The sequence below is a fragment of the Dinoponera quadriceps genome, unplaced genomic scaffold (assembly GCF_001313825.1).
Source record: "Dinoponera quadriceps isolate SergipeBrazil2010 unplaced genomic scaffold, ASM131382v1 scaffold1069, whole genome shotgun sequence".
NCBI classification, from domain to species: Eukaryota; Metazoa; Arthropoda; class Insecta; order Hymenoptera; family Formicidae; genus Dinoponera; species Dinoponera quadriceps.
This window is the reverse complement of record NW_014555200.1, coordinates 1,116,256-1,137,107: the sequence shown is the minus strand read 5'-3', so window position 1 is coordinate 1,137,107 and position 20,852 is coordinate 1,116,256. Positions and strand designations below refer to the sequence as shown.

At 50.2% G+C, this 20,852-nt stretch overlaps 1 protein-coding gene across 5 annotated transcripts in view; it reads right to left on the bottom strand.

Moving 5' to 3' along the window:
- LOC106743556 overlaps window positions 1–20,852 on the bottom strand; it is a 32,313-nt gene that overhangs the window by 1,964 nt on the left and 9,497 nt on the right. The window contains exons 2-7 of one of the 5 annotated variants that reach the window (XM_014617516.1): window positions 18,300–18,542; window positions 13,769–13,970; window positions 13,424–13,615; window positions 12,646–13,234; window positions 12,426–12,488; window positions 1,183–2,555 (exon numbers count right to left, since the gene is read on the bottom strand). In XM_014617516.1, the coding sequence (XP_014473002.1) occupies window positions 1,882–2,555; window positions 12,426–12,488; window positions 12,646–13,234; window positions 13,424–13,615; window positions 13,769–13,954 (1,704 nt within the window). In that variant the 5' untranslated portion in view covers window positions 13,955–13,970; window positions 18,300–18,542 and the 3' untranslated portion in view covers window positions 1,183–1,881. Of the gene's footprint in view, window positions 1–1,182; window positions 2,556–12,425; window positions 12,489–12,645; window positions 13,235–13,423; window positions 13,616–13,768; window positions 13,971–16,989; window positions 17,076–18,299; window positions 18,543–20,852 lie in introns of those variants that run through there. The other 4 variants (XM_014617518.1, XM_014617517.1, XM_014617519.1 and 1 more) reach the window with 4 other exon arrangements.

The following is a 20,852-nucleotide window of genomic DNA, read 5'->3' as shown; positions in this document are numbered from 1 at the left end:
CAAGTTGCACTTCGTCTACGTGAAAACGATACGGCGCGCACAAAAACGCTGAAATATCAATTATATTAATTAATGTAAAATTTCTATGTCGACGATTTTATACAGCGTAAATATTGAAAAATTTCCGCGGGAGTCTGTCAGAGAGGGAAAACAATACGAAGTCGAGATATCGAACATCAGCGTATATATTTACATTCATCTCTCGCGCGCTAATGTTACTCTAATAATTTGAGCAAATTGTACCGAGAAAATATATTGTAAATTATATTTTGCCGTAATAAAAATATGGAATGGCTTAACTGAGATCTCGGAGAAACACGATATCGACCGGATACGATGACAATGGTGATAAATCGCGAGGGAAATTTGTCTCGGACAGCCTCTGTAACTATGAAATTTGCGCGAATTTCTCCCGAACCAGTCCCGCCACGTTTACCTTTTTCTCGGGGGTAATTAGAGTAACATGATGCAAGCAGTTTCAAAATTCCAGCAAACGATCGTGAGCGATGAAGTTAGTGTTTTATGATCACCAGATATATCCATAACGCGATGCGTATTATTTACAGCAAATAGAGCGAAGTATCTTGTGCGCGCGCGTATGTGTGTTTACGTGGTATGCACATATGTACATGTACGCGTATGGATATGCGCGAGAGTGTACGAGAGATATGTGTTTGTGTTCCGAGTGTGTACGCAAATGCGATATCTGTTTCTAATGAGGTGATGTGATGAAGCGTAATGTTTCTATATTTCATGATTAATGACATTTTCGTAGCCTTGATCGAAGGAGCTACCAACAGAGGTTCTTTCTTCTCGCGCGATATTTAGGCCGTGAGATAGCGCTCGCTCGTTAGAAACAACTTTTCTCCCTCAAGTGTGTCCTTTTTATTCTGCTTCGCCCATCCTTCGAAAACTATCTTCAACTTGTACGTCGCGTTGTAACAGTAGATACACTCGAGTTTCCTTAAATATAATTACGACCTCACGAGAACAATACGACGATCGTCTATGTCGAAACGCGCGCTCGCGCGATAGTAGCTATGTATACTATTGCACAATGTTCCATAATTGTTTCGCACGTATCGAGTATATAACGAGTCGTATATAACGTTGAAATGTCACAGGGTACAACGTGAACGTTCGATTAATAACTAACAGTGTCTATTAAACGGCAACCTGCAGCTTTAACGCGATCCGCGATTTTATTTCCGTGATATATAGTGAACAACTTTTCGAGGTATCAACGAAATAATCCAAACTCTCTCTCTCTCTCTCTCTCTCTCCGACTCTAATCGTGTTGAACGATTCACAAATAACGGAATCCGAACGAAGTCGCGTCGCGATAAATGTTGACTAGTAATACTATCGTGTATAGCGAATCCATGGAGATAAAAAGAAGGGCCAAACGGAATAAGTGCTAAATTGGATGTTGAGAAAGACTCGTTTGATTTTTCTCGAATTTTATTGAATCCTCTCGGCCGTCGTTAATTACAGTTACGATACGATGCGAGGCACCGCGAATAAACATGGGGAACCGTGGGTCTCTCAAATTCGGATCCCAGATGATCACGTGCCGACTAAGCGCGCGACGCTGTCTTCGAGTTTACAACGCTATTCCCAGAGCGGCGGGATACTCGATAGGTAACAACTGTTAGCACAGACGATTTCTTTGGTCCGAACCGAAGTGATTCGCCAGAGGAACAAACGACTAGCAAAGATTCCGCCCCAATACTGTCGAGATGTAACTGCAGTATACGATATAGACCCGATTACAGAGCGGTATAGAGTCTTCCGCGTATTACAATTCTAAACCTTGCGGACGTCCTTCTTCCGCGGTATGCAAAATGCACGCAAACGGTCACCGGCGCGAGCGCCGTTCAATCAATACGTGACTTCGCACTGAGCCTCGTGCTCCTTGCGCTCCTTTCTAGCGTGATATTGGCTCTTGTGGCTGACCAAACTGTTTCTCGACTTGTAACTCCTGCCGCACTGATCGCAGGACAACGACTGCGGCACGTAGAAGTGCGTGTCGGCCAAGTGCCTCTGTAAGGACCAAGCGCGTGAGAAGGTCTTTTGGCAAAATCTGCAGTAAGTGCGATTCAAGTATTTATGATCCTGCTCGTTGCTCGTGCGCAAGGGGTCCTGATGTTTCGAGGAAGCGTTTCGCGGTCGCAGCCATCGCGGCTCCGCGAAAGACGCGGCGTCGTTACTCGAGGATCTTCCGGGCGTTTGCTGCTGCTGCTGCTGCCGATGGCCATCGTGTCGACTCTCGCATGTCGAATCGAGATCCGTGTGCTCGTCGATCGTATGACTCGACAGGAGGCAAGACTCGAACTCGTCCATTCTCGGTGAGGTAGGCTCAGATTTCAACATGATCTCCATCTGATCGTTAATGTTGTCTAATAGATCAATTATCGGCAACTCCTGGTGCTGCGGTTGCACCGTCTCACCGCACTGATTTACGCTTGTACTTTGGTTCGATGGCTGTATTTGTCGTTGGTACTCGATGTTGGTAGCGGACTGCCAACCCCCGTCCTCCTCGGTGACCTCCTGGTCTGCAACCAAAGAGGAGGGGGCTGAGTCCAACCGTATTCACGCGACATCATTCGGTACCGTAACGAGTAACTTTTACGCACGAAAATATTTATCGATATTTATTCTCTCTCTCTCTCTCTCTTTTACACATACGCATCTCTCACACACGCACACACATTTCGAAACGGGCCACTTTTAATCATACAGGCAACATATATGGCGGCGGTTGCATTCCTATCTTGCCAGAATCAAGTACGGATAGGAGCGACGGTTCGTCGCAGGATCGCAAGACGCAGATACGAAAATCGATAAACCTGAGCAAAGATGGAAGAGGTTCGATCCTTCTTTCGCGAAAACTTGANCCCCCCCCCCCCCATCAATGTATTATAATATGCGTAACGTGATATTATATTATATACGCGCGATACGTGTATATAAGATTCTAAACGATGATAAAGTCACAGGCGAAAGGAGATATTCGGAGGAATGGCCGGTCCGATCCAACGGTGACACGCAACATAATATTACCCCCGTGAAATTGTTTCGCGTTCTTCACCATCCGTGAGAGAAATTTTGCCTTCGCTTACGCAGGTTCTGTAATTTTCTTAAATCCGGCTCGCTGCGGACCGATGAAAAGATTCGAGTCAAATGTTTCTATGCCGATGACTGGCTCGAGAGTTTCCACCGTCGAGCGGTAAGTCTATCGGCATGCTTGGTATGCGTGAGTGAAAAAGCAATGCCCGTTGGACGCCAAGGATTGTCAACGGAAATACGGCAGAATCCGCGATGCTTCTTTACGAGATTTTACCCAGCCGGTTACCCGTGGCAACGCTACCCCACGTCGACTTTCCCGCTCTCCACCCTCCTCGCCATTCCTCCTGGCATTTGGCGCCCCTCACGATCCTCTCTTGCCGCGCGCACGCTTCTCGGATACCCGTGTCTCCCCCCCTCCCCTCCCCGCCGGCCAGCCCGTAAACCTTCCCCTCGCGATACACCTACAAGGAGATATATATACGTAGGATGTGTATTATTCTTAATAACCCCTGTATGCTGTTACGCTATATTATGACTGATGTTGACTCGCAGCGCGCGCGGGAAGAGCCGTTACGATCGATAGGTCGCTCCGCTCCTGGTAAAACAAATCCAGGACGCGGGACGTGGCGACGAAAGACTTTCATCCCTGATCAGTGCGATAACATTTCGCTAACGTAGCCGTATTCGGCTGAAATCAACTCTGTCGCTTCGAATGTCCGACATTTATCGGGTACGTATTGATATTCGTAATCAATCCGTCAAGCGTGTAAAAAAAACTCTTTATATTCAATAAACTGTGAAACGTTTAAACTCTACAGAGGACTCCGTAGGCGCGCGCGTGTATGCGCATGTGTGAAACTAACGTACTGTAAGTAATTAGAAGTAAAAAATTAACTATACTCTCGTGTGTGAGTGCTGTGTACATGCTGGATTTAGTGTGTGTGTGTGTGTGTGTGTTAATAGTTACTTCGATTGCGGCCAAACATAACGTAATAGGGACAATTGTACACGATTGTACTTTGCGAAGAGTCGCGATTACGCGACTCATAACCGCGCGTTATGAGAGACGCGAGTACTTTTATCTGTTTAAAATACATTTTTCTTGTATACCTTTCCTCCTTATCTTCTTTGCACAGTTTCGTTACTTTTTGTTGTTTGAAACAACAAGCAGCACAACCAACGTAGACAAAGGGGTCCGTACGAAACACACACGCGCATTTAGTACTATTCCATTCGTTTCGCTATACAGAGCGCATGGAAAAGTTGCAAACTGAAATATACAAGTGCTATAATTGGTTTATTCGCGCGTAAATACACGCTGACTTTCACGATTTCACTATTTTTATCGTTCCTTCACCGGATACATCTGCTATCTGGAATACGGCGACCCCCAGCGACGAAAGTGAGACGACAACGTATTCCGCACTAGGCTAACGTATTGCGCAAATAAGCGAGCGACCCTTCTTCTCGCGATTGGCCAAAGAACGAAGAAAGAAGGAATGTTGGCTGCGGAATACGTACGATAGGCGCGTGCAATTCTCTCTCTTTCTCTATCCATATCTCTATCTATCTATTCATCTATCTCCCCCTTTTCCGAAACTCGTTCGAACAAGGAACGTTTTACGAGGCGCGAGAGACATCTCACAAAGCAACTCCAAGTTTTCTCATGTAGATTGCGCGCCGCTATTCTTAGCGAGGAGCGCTCGTCGGCTTCTCCAACAGGCGCGAATACGGCTCGCGATATAAGCCAGTAGCGCTTCTCGCTCTCCACCTCGCGTTAATCTCCATAGATTATGCGAGAGACTCGGAGGAGAAATATTGGAGCGGATTTATAAAGTGCATTCGGTTACGTAAATACATCTCGTGGAACCTCTTTCTATCGTCGTCCCGATGATAAAGCACGCGTCATTCGGACGAGAAGAGACGACGACGTGCACACACGTGAGGTTAATCAGGGTAACGCAGCGATATCGGGCGGAATATTTTTCAACGATAAAAATAACCCCACCAATAACACAACTGTAAAATCGTTAAAAGTCCCAGCTATTTGTTTAGATAGTCATGTAAATGTCATTTAAATGTCGCGACGAGAAGAGGAAGAAGAAACGACAGAAATCCGCAGGTACGCGGGGTTCCTTCGACGGAAACGTCGTGCGCGAGGATTACGGTAAATCCCAAAGCGTATTTCGCGCGATTGTACATTTCATGTATGCTCGGTCATGTCGATCACTTCGCACACGAGTAATTGCGCGATATTAGCGACGAATCTGGGGGGGGGGGGGGGGGAGGCCATTGCAACGTCATACGTAATATATAAACAGATCGCACCCCGCTCGTACGTCCGTTTCTAATATATTCTCGCAAAAATCTCCGATAAGGTAGACAGAGAGCGCGAATAGTTAATTGAGATATCGCCGATAACATCGAGGAGTACGAAGCCGTAATTGCAGAGTGCATCGGTCGTCGTCTCTCGCGATATATCTACATCTCCCCCCCGGCAGCGCACGTCAAAACATTACACGGCCGATTGTCGGCGCTCTCATCGGTATGGTAGTCTCGCGCGCGCGTGCGCCTCGATTATCGACTCGATCGATGACTCTCCGATCGAGGAACACGATGAGAAGGAAAAGACTTATTTGGAAGGTTCAGCCGCATGAAAAGCGACGAGCGAAAGTGCATTCTCGCTCCCCTCGTAGCAGCCGAGCGAGATCGTCTCACCGTCGCTAAGTCTGCGCTCTCTCGTCTCCGAAAATTCGCGCGTTCCCCCCTCCCATTTGTCGGCCCCCCCCCCGCTCGCTACCGCTCACCGGTATCCTCTCGCGCTGTTGCGCAGTATTCGAGGTCACCTCAAGTTCATCATCGATAATAGCGCGGGCGAAAACAAGCAGCTAGACCTGGACGTCCCCGATAAGTACGTACTACAGATAAAAAATTCCGCCGGATTTGGTTCGGAACGAACTTTCGTTTGGCCTTGGCGGACGCCCGCGCGCGCTGCGCCGCGCACGTCCATCCGAGAATGCGTACCGTTAATACCGGCAGGGGTTCCCCGATCGCGGGGAATCGCCGGGGCGACGCTAACCCCGATTTCTAATCACCCCGTTTCATCTTATCGACGAGTCTGACGAAACCGAGAAGAACACACGATTTTTCGCAATCTCGATGATACGTAATATCTTCGCTACCTGGATTTCCCGTGCAGCCACTTAAGCGCGTCACCGAATACGGGCAACGTATTGGCGGCCGAAACATTTGAATAGAACACGTTCGGGAGGATCGACAGGGAGATCGATAGCTCAATCGTTCGGTGAAATAATCATGAGCGCTGTCGTCGAATTTGCCGATTGAACCTTTCGTAAATCCCGTGTGTGTGTTTCTTGGCGCGCGACAAGTCAATTTCAAGTATGATACTCGCTCGTCGCGCGTGACAACAACGCTCATTATGCATTATGATTTCGAGCGATAAAAGTAGCTTACGAAGCGCATTCGCGCGGAATGTTCGATCTCAACGAGTGGATGATCGTGCATCGAGGGTGTGCGAGCCGCTCACATCCGCTCATCCGTCACGTTCCGCAAAAATTCCCGATCGTGCTTTCTTTCCTTCCTTCGCAACGCAGCGAACACACCGTGTCGAAGTGGAGTCGCGAATTCGCAGCAAACCAGAGGGGGGAGGGGGGAGGGGAGTGAGAGCCACTGAGTCAACACGCGATCGTGCAACTACCGAGAGACAGACCGACGAAGCGACGGAGTTTGATGGGGTGGTGGTGGTGTAAAAGGGGATAGATAGTAAGGAGGAAGGCGAAGCGTGTGGAGAAAGAGAGAGAGAGAGAGAGAGAGAAGCGCTCCCGGTATCGAGTAAACGGACCTACGCGAGTTATAAACTCTCGCGTCATCTCGGCGGAGGCTGGCAAAATTTCGCATCCGTCCCACTTTTTCGCACTGTCGATAGATGGCGGCATGTCCAGATTCTCGCGTTTCTTTCGGCGACTCTCGGACATTACGCAACCGAGATTCCACGGCGGGATCGGTAGCGACTATAAAAACCGGGCGGGATTCGTTTCGCGCGAGCGATCGTAAAAGAAAGGAAGAAAAAANGGGGGGGGGGGGAGAGGGAAAAAAAGATGGAGGGACAGCGAGTAGGCGGTGCGTCGCGCTTTTAGAAGACGAAGACAGCCGCGCACGACCGTCGTATATCCGATCGTCGTTTAGCAAAATATGAATGAAATATTAACGCTTTTAGCAAACTTGCTGTACTGATGTTAAGTCGCTAAACTAAGGCTGCGTTCGTGCATTCACTCGCCGTGTACTGAAAATCTGTAATATACGTAAGATGAGCTGCAGGATTTTTCAGTACCGGCGGTGAATACAACGAACGCACCTTAAATGCGAATTATACGAATAAAAGAACATTCCGAGATTATCGAGAAGGTGCACGGACTGTATCTGCGAAAGGAGGTGCGCAAAAATACGACGTCCTCACCCTCTCTCCACCCTTCCACCCTCTCTCTCTCTCTCTCTATGCGGCGCAAGAAAGCGATAGAACAAATATTTGGTTAGTACCGATGCATCGAGACATTGCCACGCCTTATATACAAGCGCAGAAAGGAAGATAAACCGCACTCAAATTCAACCTCGCAATCGATATTTGTGCGGCGCGCTAAATTTCGCGACACATTATCACCTATCCCCGTCCGTACTTGAAAAAAAAAAAAAAAATATATATATATATACATATATACATATAAGTTGCGAGACTCCGCCGGAAAAAGAAGAAAAGTAATCGGTCGCGATGCGTGCCACTTTTTAATTAAATCAATTGAGAAACAAATGGAACGTTCGCGAGAGAGAACGCGCAACGACCTCCCGAGTGGAGATCGCGGACGAAAGAGTCAAAACCCAGAGTCCCCCTCGTTCCGGACTTTTCATAGTTGGGCTTTTTCGTCGCATTCCCTGAACGGCCGATGCTATTTTGGAAGATAATATCTTTGACTTTTTGTTCCTAAACACACCGGAATTTGCGCTACCCAACTCGTATTTTCGCGCGCGTAAGCTCCGCCGCAAATTAGCCTGTCGAAACGTCGTCTTTCGCGAAACGGAGGAAGACTTGGATACGCGTGTGACCCCCGTACGAGCGCGCATGGCGCTAACAAGTGGAGGGTAAAATTCCAATTTTATTAGTTATTCCGCGTTTGTTTCGCAGCTCCCGTACATTTCGGATAACGTTCATCTCTCGCTTAGATCAAACAGATAAACGATGCAGCGAAAAATATTCAAATAATAGAACGGTATAAAAAAAAATTNAAAAAAAAAATAAAAAAAAAAAAAAAAAGAGAGAAAAAAGGGGGGGGGGGGGGGGGGGGGGAGTCGTCGTTATTCTCCGCGAAATTAATCTGCTGCGGAATGATCGCTACTAGCGGCGAAACGAGACAAAGAAACATTCGGTTGAACGCGGAATCGGTTTTACGAATTACGTAGGATTAAGTTGGAAATAATTATGCGATGAGAAGACGCGATTCATTCCCGTTGCATTCGTTAGGAGCAATTTTGATTCTCGAAAATAACGCGGATCCGAAGGCGCGATGCCAAGACGAATAATCCTAACGGCGGAGATTCTAGAGACGGGGGAGGGGGGGGGGGGGACGTAAGAGGAAAAGACCGCGTCCGCTGCAAATATCGCGTTTAACTTTTCAAACGGTTTGAAACACCGCCAAGACCGTGTCGTTGCAACATGCCCCGCTGTTGAGCGTCTACCACGCGTTCAGCGTTCTCACTCGACGGCGGATACAATGGGATAACGGTGGCAGGATAGAAAAAGGAAGAAAGAAAAATCTCGTACGCGCGTCTCATTAGCATCTGCATAGATATTGCTGGCGTTAACCCGCGTGTACGCGTATCGTTAGCCGCGTTTGCGTTGCGTTAAACGCCTTTAGACTCTCTTTATCGTATAATATTCGTGGGGCGCGCGACGCAAGACGTCATCCAAGATATCGATTTGCTGCAAATCCGTTTTCTCTGGACACGGGAGCAAACATTCCCGCATTGTCGCATAAATCGGCCGATAGTGAGCGCGAGCACCGATCGAGCGAGATGTCGCGGTACGGTTCTCGTTTTATTCTGTTCTAATTCCCTCTTTCTTTTTCGCAACTAACGGAGAGCCTGGAAGGAAAAGGATTATATCACTCTGGCCGAGGCGAAAGAAAGAGATCGTCGTCGATGACGACAACGACGACGTTGCGCGAGAACCGGACGAGATATAACTTAATGTATCTAATGATTCGCGCGCGGCGGAGAGTGAGTGGCAGGAACGTGAGTGGCGTACCAAGGTCGTTGTATTTTTAGTTAGGCCAATGTTTAGTTGGCCACGTTCGTTGGTTGGAGATAGAGAGACCTTGAATTTCGCGGATAACATCTGCAGCCTTATCGACGCGATCCCCTCTCCCTCCCGCCGCGTCTCGCGCCACCCCTCCTTCCCTTGTCTCTCTCTCTCTCTCTCTCTCTCCCCGTTGTGTCGCGATAAACTTTTTCAGTACTAACCTAGTATAAGCCAGCCGTTCAAATATTAATCGACAATGCGGGACCGCACCTGAATTTGCACAACGACCGAACGGCCGCGACTGGCTGCGACACATTCGTCAAAACCTTTCTTTCTCAAGGATACTAGAAGAAAAGTATATACGTGGGTAATTGAAAAATTCGTCAACGCCTCGGCTCGTTCTCGCCGCCAGCTGGGACCGCCGTCGAAAACGCACACACGAGATCGGAGATGGTTTTTTTTTTTTTTTCGAGAGCGGTTGCTTACCGCACACGCGCGCGCACATGCATATGCATGCCCAACGACCGCCGAAATCCACTTGTGGAAGGTCACGCACATCCGAGTCGCTATTTTTTGCGCTCCCGTAATTATTCGCAATTATCTCTCGCGACAGGACGACTTTTCGTATCGCCTTCGAGCAATGTAATCGCGCAATTACGTCGGCGCAAGCAGCCAAATTTCTCGGCTTCGTATCTCAAACGCCGCGAGAATATCTCTCGATAGTATTCATCGCATGAGTACCGTCGCTTTCCGCACCTCTATGCCACCGTACTTTCTCTTACGAATGTAATTGTTGCAAAAGTCTTGATGCTTGGATCTCTCTCTCTCTCTCTCTCTCTCTCCACCGTTCGTTGAGTCAGCTGCTACAAGGTGATTCGGATGTTGCAGCGCGTACACGCGTTGTGCGGATATACAAAAGAAAATGAAAAATATAGCCGACTTCCTATCACATCCTCGTTTCACAATGAAACGTATTCGCAATTGTATATGCATATGCATGTATAAATAAATAAACGCGCGCGCGCACACACACACACATACACATACGCGCACGCACGCACGCACACATGTGTTCGCATAAAAAAGCCGTGATTCCGCAAGCAAGTTGCGAGATGTGAATTCGGCTGCGATCGCGTTTAGCGCGATCCTACCTGCACTTTCGTACCATCCGTCTTCGCGCGATCTAACGACGGTCTCGCGCCACGGACATATCGATTCTATTATTGCAAAACGTTAGCAATGCAGACACAACAACACACCGATACGCAACCCAACGTTCAATCGAGCGATACAAGCCGCGGCAACGATCGATTGTCGAAGTCACACTTATATATCAACGACATTGAAAGCGTCGGCGTCGATCGTTAAACCCGATCGAGAGAAAGTGGTAAATGCCGGTGAATACGCATGTAGATGTAACATCAACGGCTGGTCGCCGTGTGCGCGCGTCGTTAGCCCCCTTCCGGGCAGCCCTTCTCGCACCCTCCTCGGCGACGCCGTGCGAGAAAAGACACGCTAACGGGCTGACGATACCGCGAATATTGCACAGTGATGCCAAACTGGTATGCCCGATCCATTTTCTTCGCGCTAATCGCGATGGCTCGTCGTCTAGTCGACGTTAGAAGCGGTGTGGTTCGAGCGAATGTATCTGCTGCGGCCAATGTGCACTTTTCGCGCGAGTAGTCGGTCGAATTGTCGTTCGTTGAAGAGGCGTCCGCCTTGCGCTCTGTCGACGTAACTGCGCTTCGATCGACACTTACGACGAGTAAACCGTGGATATACAGGGTGTCTCTCGGATCGAAATTGTTTATTCAAAGTCAATCGGCTGATCGGCGAAAGAGAGGGAGAGAGAGAATACTCTTGGATCGATGTGCCAGATTACGTTGCTTCGCAAGAGAAAGAGAAGAAAATGAAAATCTTGCGTCCCTCGCGAAGTGTTACTTAAGAAGGGACGGCAACTTGTCGCAATGTGCGCGGAATTTCCTTACCCGGGCAAGTTTCCCGCGCGCAAAAACCCCAATTTCACGACCGCTACTGAAAATCCGCTAGTCGTGCGTGGTCTACAGAGCAAAAATCCCGATCGATTTAAGCCCCCCAGTTCGGCGATAACCAACAACAACCAGTGCAATCGTTCCGTTTCCGAAGACACCCTTTCGCCGAGACACCCTGTATTCGTCTCCCAAATCGGGGAATCGCGAAAAGTTGCGACAAGCTAGTGAATAGTTCGCGTAGTCAAAAGTGTCTCGAACTGATCGTTTAACAACGATAAACAACAAGCGTAATAATAACAATAACAATACGCACGAGCGCGCGATAACGATGATAATACGCGTGATAATATACAACGTAAGGAAAAACGTACTCGAGCAGAGTAACGGCGAGTGAGACGGGACGGAGGAATCTCTCGTTTTGTTCGATCGGCCGGAACGCGCGCGCGGGAGCGGAATTTCCGCAAGGACGCGACGCCTCGACGCGCATCCGAGCTCGCAAGGGTGAGTTTCCGCGTTCCAAGTAGCGGAATCGCGTGTGTTCCATGATTTTTGTGAAATGCAAAATGTAGGCGAATCGCAAATGATACCATACATGGTAATGATGATATATATCAATGATTTTGAAACGCATGCCAATTAAAAAAAGAGATTGTAATAATCTTTGAAAGCAGATAGTAGTGCTCTTTCACCGCAACCAAGTAAACATTTCGTTTGTTTGTTTTTTTTCATTCTCGTCGAGTGTGATTTGTGGTTAGTTTGATATAACTGCACAAGTCCTTAGTTACTTTATTAGAACGAACCGCTACATCGCGTACGATGCAAGTATCTGCCGCGATGTATCGACTGTCAGCGGAGGAATAATAAAGTAGCGCAGAGTGCCCTTGAAAAAATCAAAAGAACGCACATCGACGGCGGTTTCTACGACAAGTTATCGCGCGATAACAAAGTGCCACATGTACATATAGCGGGAGCGTGATATCGATCGTCTCTGTCTCAAGCAATTCTAATGATTTCAAAAGGGCAGAGAGCTGAAAGTGAGCTGAGAAGTCTCTTACCTTGCGAAGTTCCCGCCAGGTCCGGTGTCTGCAAGCCGGTGTGGCCCAACCCTGGAAATTTCACTATCGTCATACGTAGCAACGGCAGTGTCGGCGCGAGCGCGGAAACTCAACAACGGCCTGTACGCAATTACGAGAGGAGAGACGAGGGGGGTTGGGGAAGAAAATCGGCCCGGTGCGTACAGGTCCGCCGCGAAGGGCCGGCCTCTGCACGACGTACCTGGCAACGGCGTGTGATCGGTGGTGAGCGCCGCCATGCTGAAGTTGAAGCTGCCGGGCGTGGAGGTGAAGAGCTTGCTCTCGGGCAGGAAGTTCTGCGCGGACGCGTGCTCCGGCTCCGGCTCGTGCTCGTTGCTGCTCGCCGAGGCGGGCGGTCGGTCCGACGCCGCGGCGCCGGAGTCCGACGAGTCCTCGTTGTTGCCGGCGTTGCCGGCGTTGCCGCCGGTCAGCTCCAACGGCTCGCACTTTATATTGTCCTCGACGAGGCTGTTCTCGTCGTGCACGCCGTTGCCCTCGACCTTGGTCGACAGATGATTGTTCTTCACCATCGAGAAGTCCGTGGGCGTGGCGTCGTTGTTGTTGAGCGGCGGCGACGGCACCCTCGGTCTCTTCGCCGACTCGTCGTGCGGGTCCGGGGTGCGTCTCTCGTTCCGGCGTATTTGCGCCCGGCGCAGCAGTTGCTGCACCGTCGTCGGCGTGGGGGTCACCGGTGTAGGTGGCGAGCCGCCGCCGCGAGGGAAGGTCTCCTCCGACTTTTCGTGGAACGGCAAGTGATTGCCGCCGGCCGCCAGCGCGCGGACATGCGACAGCTGGAAAAACCAGACGAAACGGCTGCTGTTAGTCACAGGCGCAAGTCATCCGTCTTATTTTATCTTTGTTTACTTGACCTATGACAATTGCGGATTGGAATCAAGATAGAAGCGCGCGAACTCTCTCGGCGGAGTGAGAAGATACTGAGATCGGAGATAACGGAGTCAACGTGTGTATGGATAACATACCTCGTCTCTGTCGGTCTGGTCGGCCTGTTGCGTGAGACCCGACACCCTCAGGACCTCTGCGGTTTTCAGAAAACTACTGAGAGAACGCTGGTGCACGTTCACCTCGCCGTGATAAATAAACTCCACCAAGGCGTGTAAGTCGCTGAACGCTACATCCTGCAGCACTATCACTGGATGCTTGCACGGCGTGCTCTGAAACAGTGCAACCGTGTCGGGCGCAATCGTCAGCGATGCTCCGATTCGGCAGATATCTCGCGCGAACTCTTCGAAATCGCGGAAACTACTCCGAGCTCGACTGTACCGCGAATCTTTCCCCGCGGAGGAGGTAACTCGAGAGAACCTTACCTTGAGCAATTCTCGAAAGTACGGGCTACAGGCGGAGAGAACGACGCGATGCGCTTTCAGGCTTTTGCCGTCGCAGGCCAGCGTCACGTCCACGAAGTCCTCATCGTCCCGCAAATTTTCAAATGCCGAGGTTATGCTGCTCTGGTAATTGTTCCATCGCAGACAAAAGTGTTGTGTATCTACCATCGTTGTGTCTATTCACCTGCAATCAGAAGTAACGCCCGCTGCCATCGATTAGACGCGAGGGCTGCTTCTTAACGGTCTAAAACGGCCTACCTAGGTGTACGCGAGGAAATCTCTCTCAGCTGACGTAAGCGAGACGCGAGCGTAAAATAAAAACGAATTTCGCTCGGGATCCGCCTAGTGCACCCGGCGCAACCACGACCTGATAATCTTGCAGACTGATAATTTTAGATAAGTCCTATTTCGACATTCGAAAACACAATTGCAACATGTCCGATCGATATATTTTAATGAAGTGCAATTATTTCGGCAAATTCGTCGTCGGACGAGGAGCAAACTGCTCGGGACAGGAGGTGCGTTGAGTCGAAAGGGAAACACACACACGCACGAAACGATATGAAAGTTACAAGTGCATTATATAATATGAGTCTATATATAATTAGAGCCCGTGCGACATATCTTTTTCTCTCAATGACAAGGGACAAATGCCTTTTTTTTTTACACACCAACAATTTAAATTTTCTCCGCGTAATTGGCAAGTAGCCGCTGTTAACCGATCGATCGCGCGCGCGACTGACCTCTAATTCGTTGGAATTAAAGTTACAAGTTTATCACGTAACAGTGAGACGTGTCGAATTTTTCTTACGAAAGAGAGACACGATTGAAATTGTGTACAGATAAAAAGCTAATTATACAGAAAACATTAAATGCGACGAAAAATGTATGACGCAAAGATAAGAATGGAGATGTTTTCGTATTCCTTTGTATCCGAGATGATGCACAATATTTAAACAAGTGCGTTCATGCGTCTCCTAAAGCGTCGACGAGCTAAAAGCAAAGTTGTGAGAGTTATCCGTTAGATAGCGAGATGAATTCAAAATAGTGGCGGGTCTCGTGCAAAAAAAGAGTGAAAAAAATTCGCGTAGATAAACTTGCCGCAACGCGCGCGCGAAAGTGAGAGAGAGGGGAGACCTTTCTCGCTTATTTGTCTAATTGCGCACAAGGCAAGCGCTACACATGTCGATTGCGGGAATAAAATTTTAAAAGGGGGAAAAAAGACAACTCTCTGTCGTTGACTGTTTCGCCACACAGGAAAATTAGGTCGTCCAGACGGAGCCAATAGAGCGCGTCGATGAAATAATTCTCCGCTACTTATAAAAGCCGGAGCACTAAATATGCGCTGATAGTGTTATCTTAACGAAATGATAAAAAAAGATCTTGAAACAAATTTACGGAGCTTGTTCCTTACACAAATCTGACAGCGCGCTAGAACAAAATCGTCAAGCCGAACTAATTTCACGAAAGCGCGCGGCGAGGCGTGCGTTTGCGAAATTTTGCTCAATTAACGAAGCGAAAAAGGCCAATGTCGCGCCGTTGCGTCAAGTTACTCGAACGAACGTGTACGTGACGGGTCGATTCGCAAATTCATTCACATCGAAATACCTGTTATAACCGTGGCGATAACTCAAGCTCCGCCGATTTCGACTTGTTCCTGCTGTGCCGCATGTTGGCCGTGCCGGCCAGCAGTATCGGCAACGGCGAAGCAAAACAAAAAGAAAAAAAAGAACAAACAGGAAAGAATGGACAGAGGGAACGTGCTTGTGTGTGTGCGCCTCCTCTTCTCGACTTTCTAACCACGCCAATACAGAAATCATTCTCCGAGCTGCTAAAGCCGCTATCGCATCCTGCTAAATTTACGTGTGACGAATCCGAGAGATAAGTGTTGCCACTGAACATTGTTTGATAACAGACAAGAAGGGATCGCTCGAATGGGACGCGAAAAAGGAAAAAAATTACAACTTTTGAGCTGTCGCCACTCTCGCGCGCTTTATTGCCGGTGGTAACGCGCGCGAGCCGTTAATATTTGCGTAACTTCACACAGAACGGCCCGATCGAAACCCGAAAGCGAATAATCGCGCGCGACTGAGATTACACGGGCGAACAATTCGGCGGTGAATTTTTCGGGGGAGGGTCGCACATTACATCATGCAGAACACTCTGGAAAGCACCGACGTCCCAACACACACACACACACGTGTCGCACCAACACACTCGCGAATTCACGCGCGATCTGGATCGATCGATCGATCGATCCGGGTGCTGTTCTCGATACGGTACCTTCTCGCATGAGATCCACAGCTCGGTTTCTAAGGCACACTCGGCCGGCAACGCGAACGGGAATCACAGCTTGCCAAGTGCGGACGCGCTATCGCGAGGGAACACCTATCGGCCGTCATGCCGCGTAAGCTAATGACCGAAACAATGAACCGAACACGACGGCGAGACGACGCTGCGTGCGTTTATCTCCGCGCGGCACGCCACAGCGCGAAAAAAAGGCCGAGCACGCCGCGGCGAAGAGGCCACCCACATTCGGACAGCGCGCGCGCGCGCAACAGAGAAAGGGATATCTACGCGATCAAACCGATGACCCTGCGTGACACCTGTCAAGCCCGGTGCGCGCGAGATCGGAAGAAGCGCGGAACTATTCGGTCCTCGAGCGCTTGCGAACGGGAATGCGAGGATATCGGTAAATACACTTCAAATAAATACTAAACGATTTTGTCGTGTTCCTTCCTTCCTGCGCGTGGATCATCCTCCTACCCCTCCGCTCCCCCCCATCGCGCGCACCAACCACCACCACCACTTCCTCCACGCCGTCGCCGTCGCCCGAACTGTCGGCCACACCGAAAGTGATCGCGATCAAACGAGGATGACGAGCGTGGGCAAAGGACAGAGGAAGATGAATCGAGACGGGATGAGAGAGAGAAACGGAATCGAGCGCGTTGCGCGCGAGATCCACGGCTAGTCCGGACGTCCGGATTGTGCAACAAGGAGGATGACGGACGGCCGGCGTCAATTTTGACGAGTCACGTGTCACTGTGTAGACAAAAATTCGCGTGACCAGGCTAAAATAAGCGGTTGCTTCTAAAAGAGGCACCGGCGGTGCTGACGGTAAATACGGTGGTGGACGACGGCGACGGCGACGGTGGTGGAGACGAGGACATGAACGTCGACGATGAGTGCGGAATCTTCTGCACCTTGACTGGGGGCGCCGCGAGCAGTCACCGCAGCAGACTCCTTCCCTGTCGCATGCCGTGTGCGAGCGAAGCAACCAACCCCTAAAACGTCACGTCACGACTGTGTGGCTCCGTCGCGGAGGAGGTGCCGCGCCTCCCCGTCCGTCGCGCGGTCGGTACGTCGCGAGGCCGCACGAAAACGTACGAAAAGCGATCGGCGCGCGAGCGAGAGAAAACGGAAATGGAGTAAGAAAGAACGAGGGGTGCAAGGGATATGACGAGAAGGATAAACGAGAGAGAGAGACGGATGACGGGCGTATCAACGATAAGCGTACCGAAAGAAAGATGGACGAAAGATTTGACAGAAGAAGAAAGAGGAAGGGCTTTTTATTATGGCTCTCGTGATACGCGTCTAATCGATAATGTACGACCAGAAGACGAGCGGCTTGTGAGGAAGAACGGAAAAAAAAAAGAATAGCGCAGGGGGTGTCCGATGACAGATTCTGCGAGCGGCGGCGTCGCGCGCGTGCGATAAGGCACATACGTGTGTGCGTGTGTGCTAAACGATACGCAAAATAAAATAGATAGGTAGATGAATAGATGGGAGGAGAGAGAGAGAGAGAAGGTTTGCATGCGCGTGTGAAATAAAGCGACAAATGCATAATCCCGTTTTTTCGCCTGACGAATCGGGCGAAAATCTGGCGACTAGGACGCACGGTAAAATCGAATAAAATAAACGACTGCACGGGATATCAACATTTAACACCGGTGTAATGTTTTTTTTTTCGTCCGTTTACAACGTTTAGAATATAAATCTGTAAGAATTGCACCGCTTTCATGAACACCGTGCAAGGATGAAACGTTAACTCCCAGAAACAAGGTTATTATCCGATCAACTCCCTCGTTACGAAAGTAGCGGTAAAGTAGAGAAATACTACAAATAAGAGAACGAAACGAACGATCAGAGAGATCGAGCCCCCCGTTTGCATCGTCTGCTGATCGAGAGACGCGATGCTCGCTACCGGAACTTGACTCGGGGCTTGAAACTGACGTAGTTATTTCGACGTATACCATTTTCCTCTCTCTCTCTCACACCTTGAAACAGAAGGGGGAAAATCATATATCGTGCGATTACCCGAGGCGATATTACACAGCCGGGTGTAAGATGCGTCTTGCTGTATCTCCGAATGATAATCGAGGAAAGGTACGACGAAGAGACGATACGGGCGATCACTTCCAATTTCCGCGCTATAGATTCGCCGGTGCAACTTGAAATGACTATCCAGGCCGGATCTAAAGCGACGCAACGAACGCAGTGGTGGGTTAATTACCTTGTGGCCGTCTGTCAGAGAGTCGCTCTCACGTGCGTGTCGTCTTCTTGGTGCGGCTCGGCTGATTTCAAACTACCATTCTTCAATATCGCTCATCCGCGGTCTTATTGTTTTCTCGCTCCTCCTCTTCACACCGGCTGTCACTGTGCGGCGCGCGTCTCGTAGTCAAATATCATCGTTCACCGACGACGCACCGTATCAATCGACTGAATCCCGGCGGTGCTCTCGTTATCGCCGTTACGCCTGAAAACCATTCGTTTCTTTCGTGCTCTGTGTGCTCTACGAGGATCTTACATATGTGTGTGTGTGTGCGTGTGAATAAAAAAAATAGAAGAGAGAGAGGAGAGCGATTCCCTTGCGCGTCTGATCCACCCCCTCATTACGCCGTGGTGGTTGTGCACACGTGCGTACGCATGCATGCACCCTCTCTCTCTCTCTCGCTCGCTCGCGCGCACGATGCACATTCAGCGTGCGCGCAAACACACCGGCATGTACGCTTGCACACGCGATGGGGACCGATCTCTCGTGCAGCACACACGCGGCGCGTCATACGCGAACGTGCAGGTACACAGGTTGCTCACATACGCCGCCGCAATTTGCACTGTGCCGATTGTCGGGAAGAACAGGGTTCCCTGTCGATTGTCTAGACTTTATCGAAAGGAAGAAAAAACAAGGCCGACACTCGCGAAAAGATGAATGTGGCGCGCACAAACGACTGCGAGGGATCGCGTCTCGCAATTTCGTCACACTTTTTCCTTCTAACCGGCCGGTCTCCCACGCGAAATACGAATTTAACGGCGTGCGATCGACGCCCGGACAGCGGGATGAACGTACCTACCCACGTGTGCCAGTATCACGTTTTGCGAACGATCCACAGGGAGAGCGTACGGGTCCGTTTTAGTTATTCGTCGCTCGGTCTCCGCATCGGCAAGTTCGAGGACGCGATGGACATAATCACTGTCGCGGCATCACGCGGCGAGCAGCTGCCGATTTGTAACAACGATAGGCTTAAGGGGTTGAAAGTGAGACGAAAGAAGATGACGAGAAGAGGATGGAGATGGTGGGAAGGGAGAAGAGAGAGAGAGAGAGAGAGGGGAGAGAGAAAGAAAGAGAGAGGGGGAGCGAGGAGAAGTCGGAGGAAAAAAAAAGAGACGCGCGTAACGTAAACCGGCGCGTTGCAGAGACACCACGAGCCGCTACGAAGCACCAAGTACGGGCTGCTGTTCCCGAGCCTGGTTAGGACTAGCATGCGGGGGGAAGGCTCTCGCTCGCTCGCCGTTATTCTTTATCGGAGCATGAGACATCTGTCGTAATAAGTGCGGACTAAAAAATAGTGCGTACGCAGAGAGAGAGAAAGAGAGCGCGTGAGAGCGAAAGCGCGCGAGCGAGCGAGAAAGAGAGAGAGCCGGACGCCATGGTGGGAGAGGTTGATGCTTGCGGCCGCGGCGGCTGTTTCTCTCCCCGTGTACCCGCAATCTTGGTCTCTTCCCTCTCGCCACACTCTCCTCCGACGCTCCGGCGCTCTACCCCGCCGTAATCAGTTCATGAGACGAAAATGCGCGTAACCGCTGCGAGTCGGCTGCCAGTCGTAAAAATGTCGACGCGCCTGATCTCGCGAGATCCTCGTTACCGGAAATTCGTTCGCGCGCGCGACTTTTTCTTCTTTTTTTTTTTTCAAATGCTCCAGAGGGTCGCATGACGGATTTCGTCGTGTCTCGGTCGGAAAAATCGCCGACAACTTGTAGTTGAAGCGTTCCTCAGAGTCGCCGATGCTACACGAGGAGAGAGAGAGAGAGAGAGAGAGACGGAGCTGTGCTGTCGGCTCCCTTTGCACGTGTGTGATTTTGGAAGCGAATATAAAACGGTCAGGATAGATTCAGTCGGGTTCTGCATGGAAATGTAAAATGGTCACTCCGTGTTTCAACCGAGAGAGATCGATAAACGAGATCCGCTCCGCCGTTTCCCCGATAATTATGTACCCCTCATTCGTTAACATTAACGAAGCAAAAACGCACGCGCTCGCTCGCTCCCTCGCGCGTATCCTTGCCGCGGCACGCGCGCCATCCTGCTTCTGCTAAACTCGGCAGTAGCACCCAGAGCTATTACCCCCTCTCTCTCCCTGCCGCGAACCGCGCACCACCGTAGGCGACCCCACTCGATTCGCCCCTCAAAAAATCATTACGCCCTTCCACGGGCTGCGCATGAACGCGGTTTTAATTCGCTACTAGAAAAGTAAAATGTAAACGGTGGTGGGCTCGAGGGCCGCGAGAAGGGGCGAGTGGTGGCGGACTCGGGGAGGATGAGAAAAAGGCAGATAGAGAACGACAGAGAGAACGCGCGGGCGGTAGGGGTTGACGACGGGAGGGGGCGGGGGTGGCCGGACGAAGGGTGGGAGGCCAAGTTTCGCGGATGTAGTCGAGGCGAGCGCGAGTGTGCGAGGAATGAGGCGACTCTGTGCGAGAGCGCGACGTAGGACAGATCCTTTTTCCTCCGACTAGCGACTAGCAGGAGGAGGAATATGACGGCGCGAGGACGGGGCGCGGTACAGCAGGA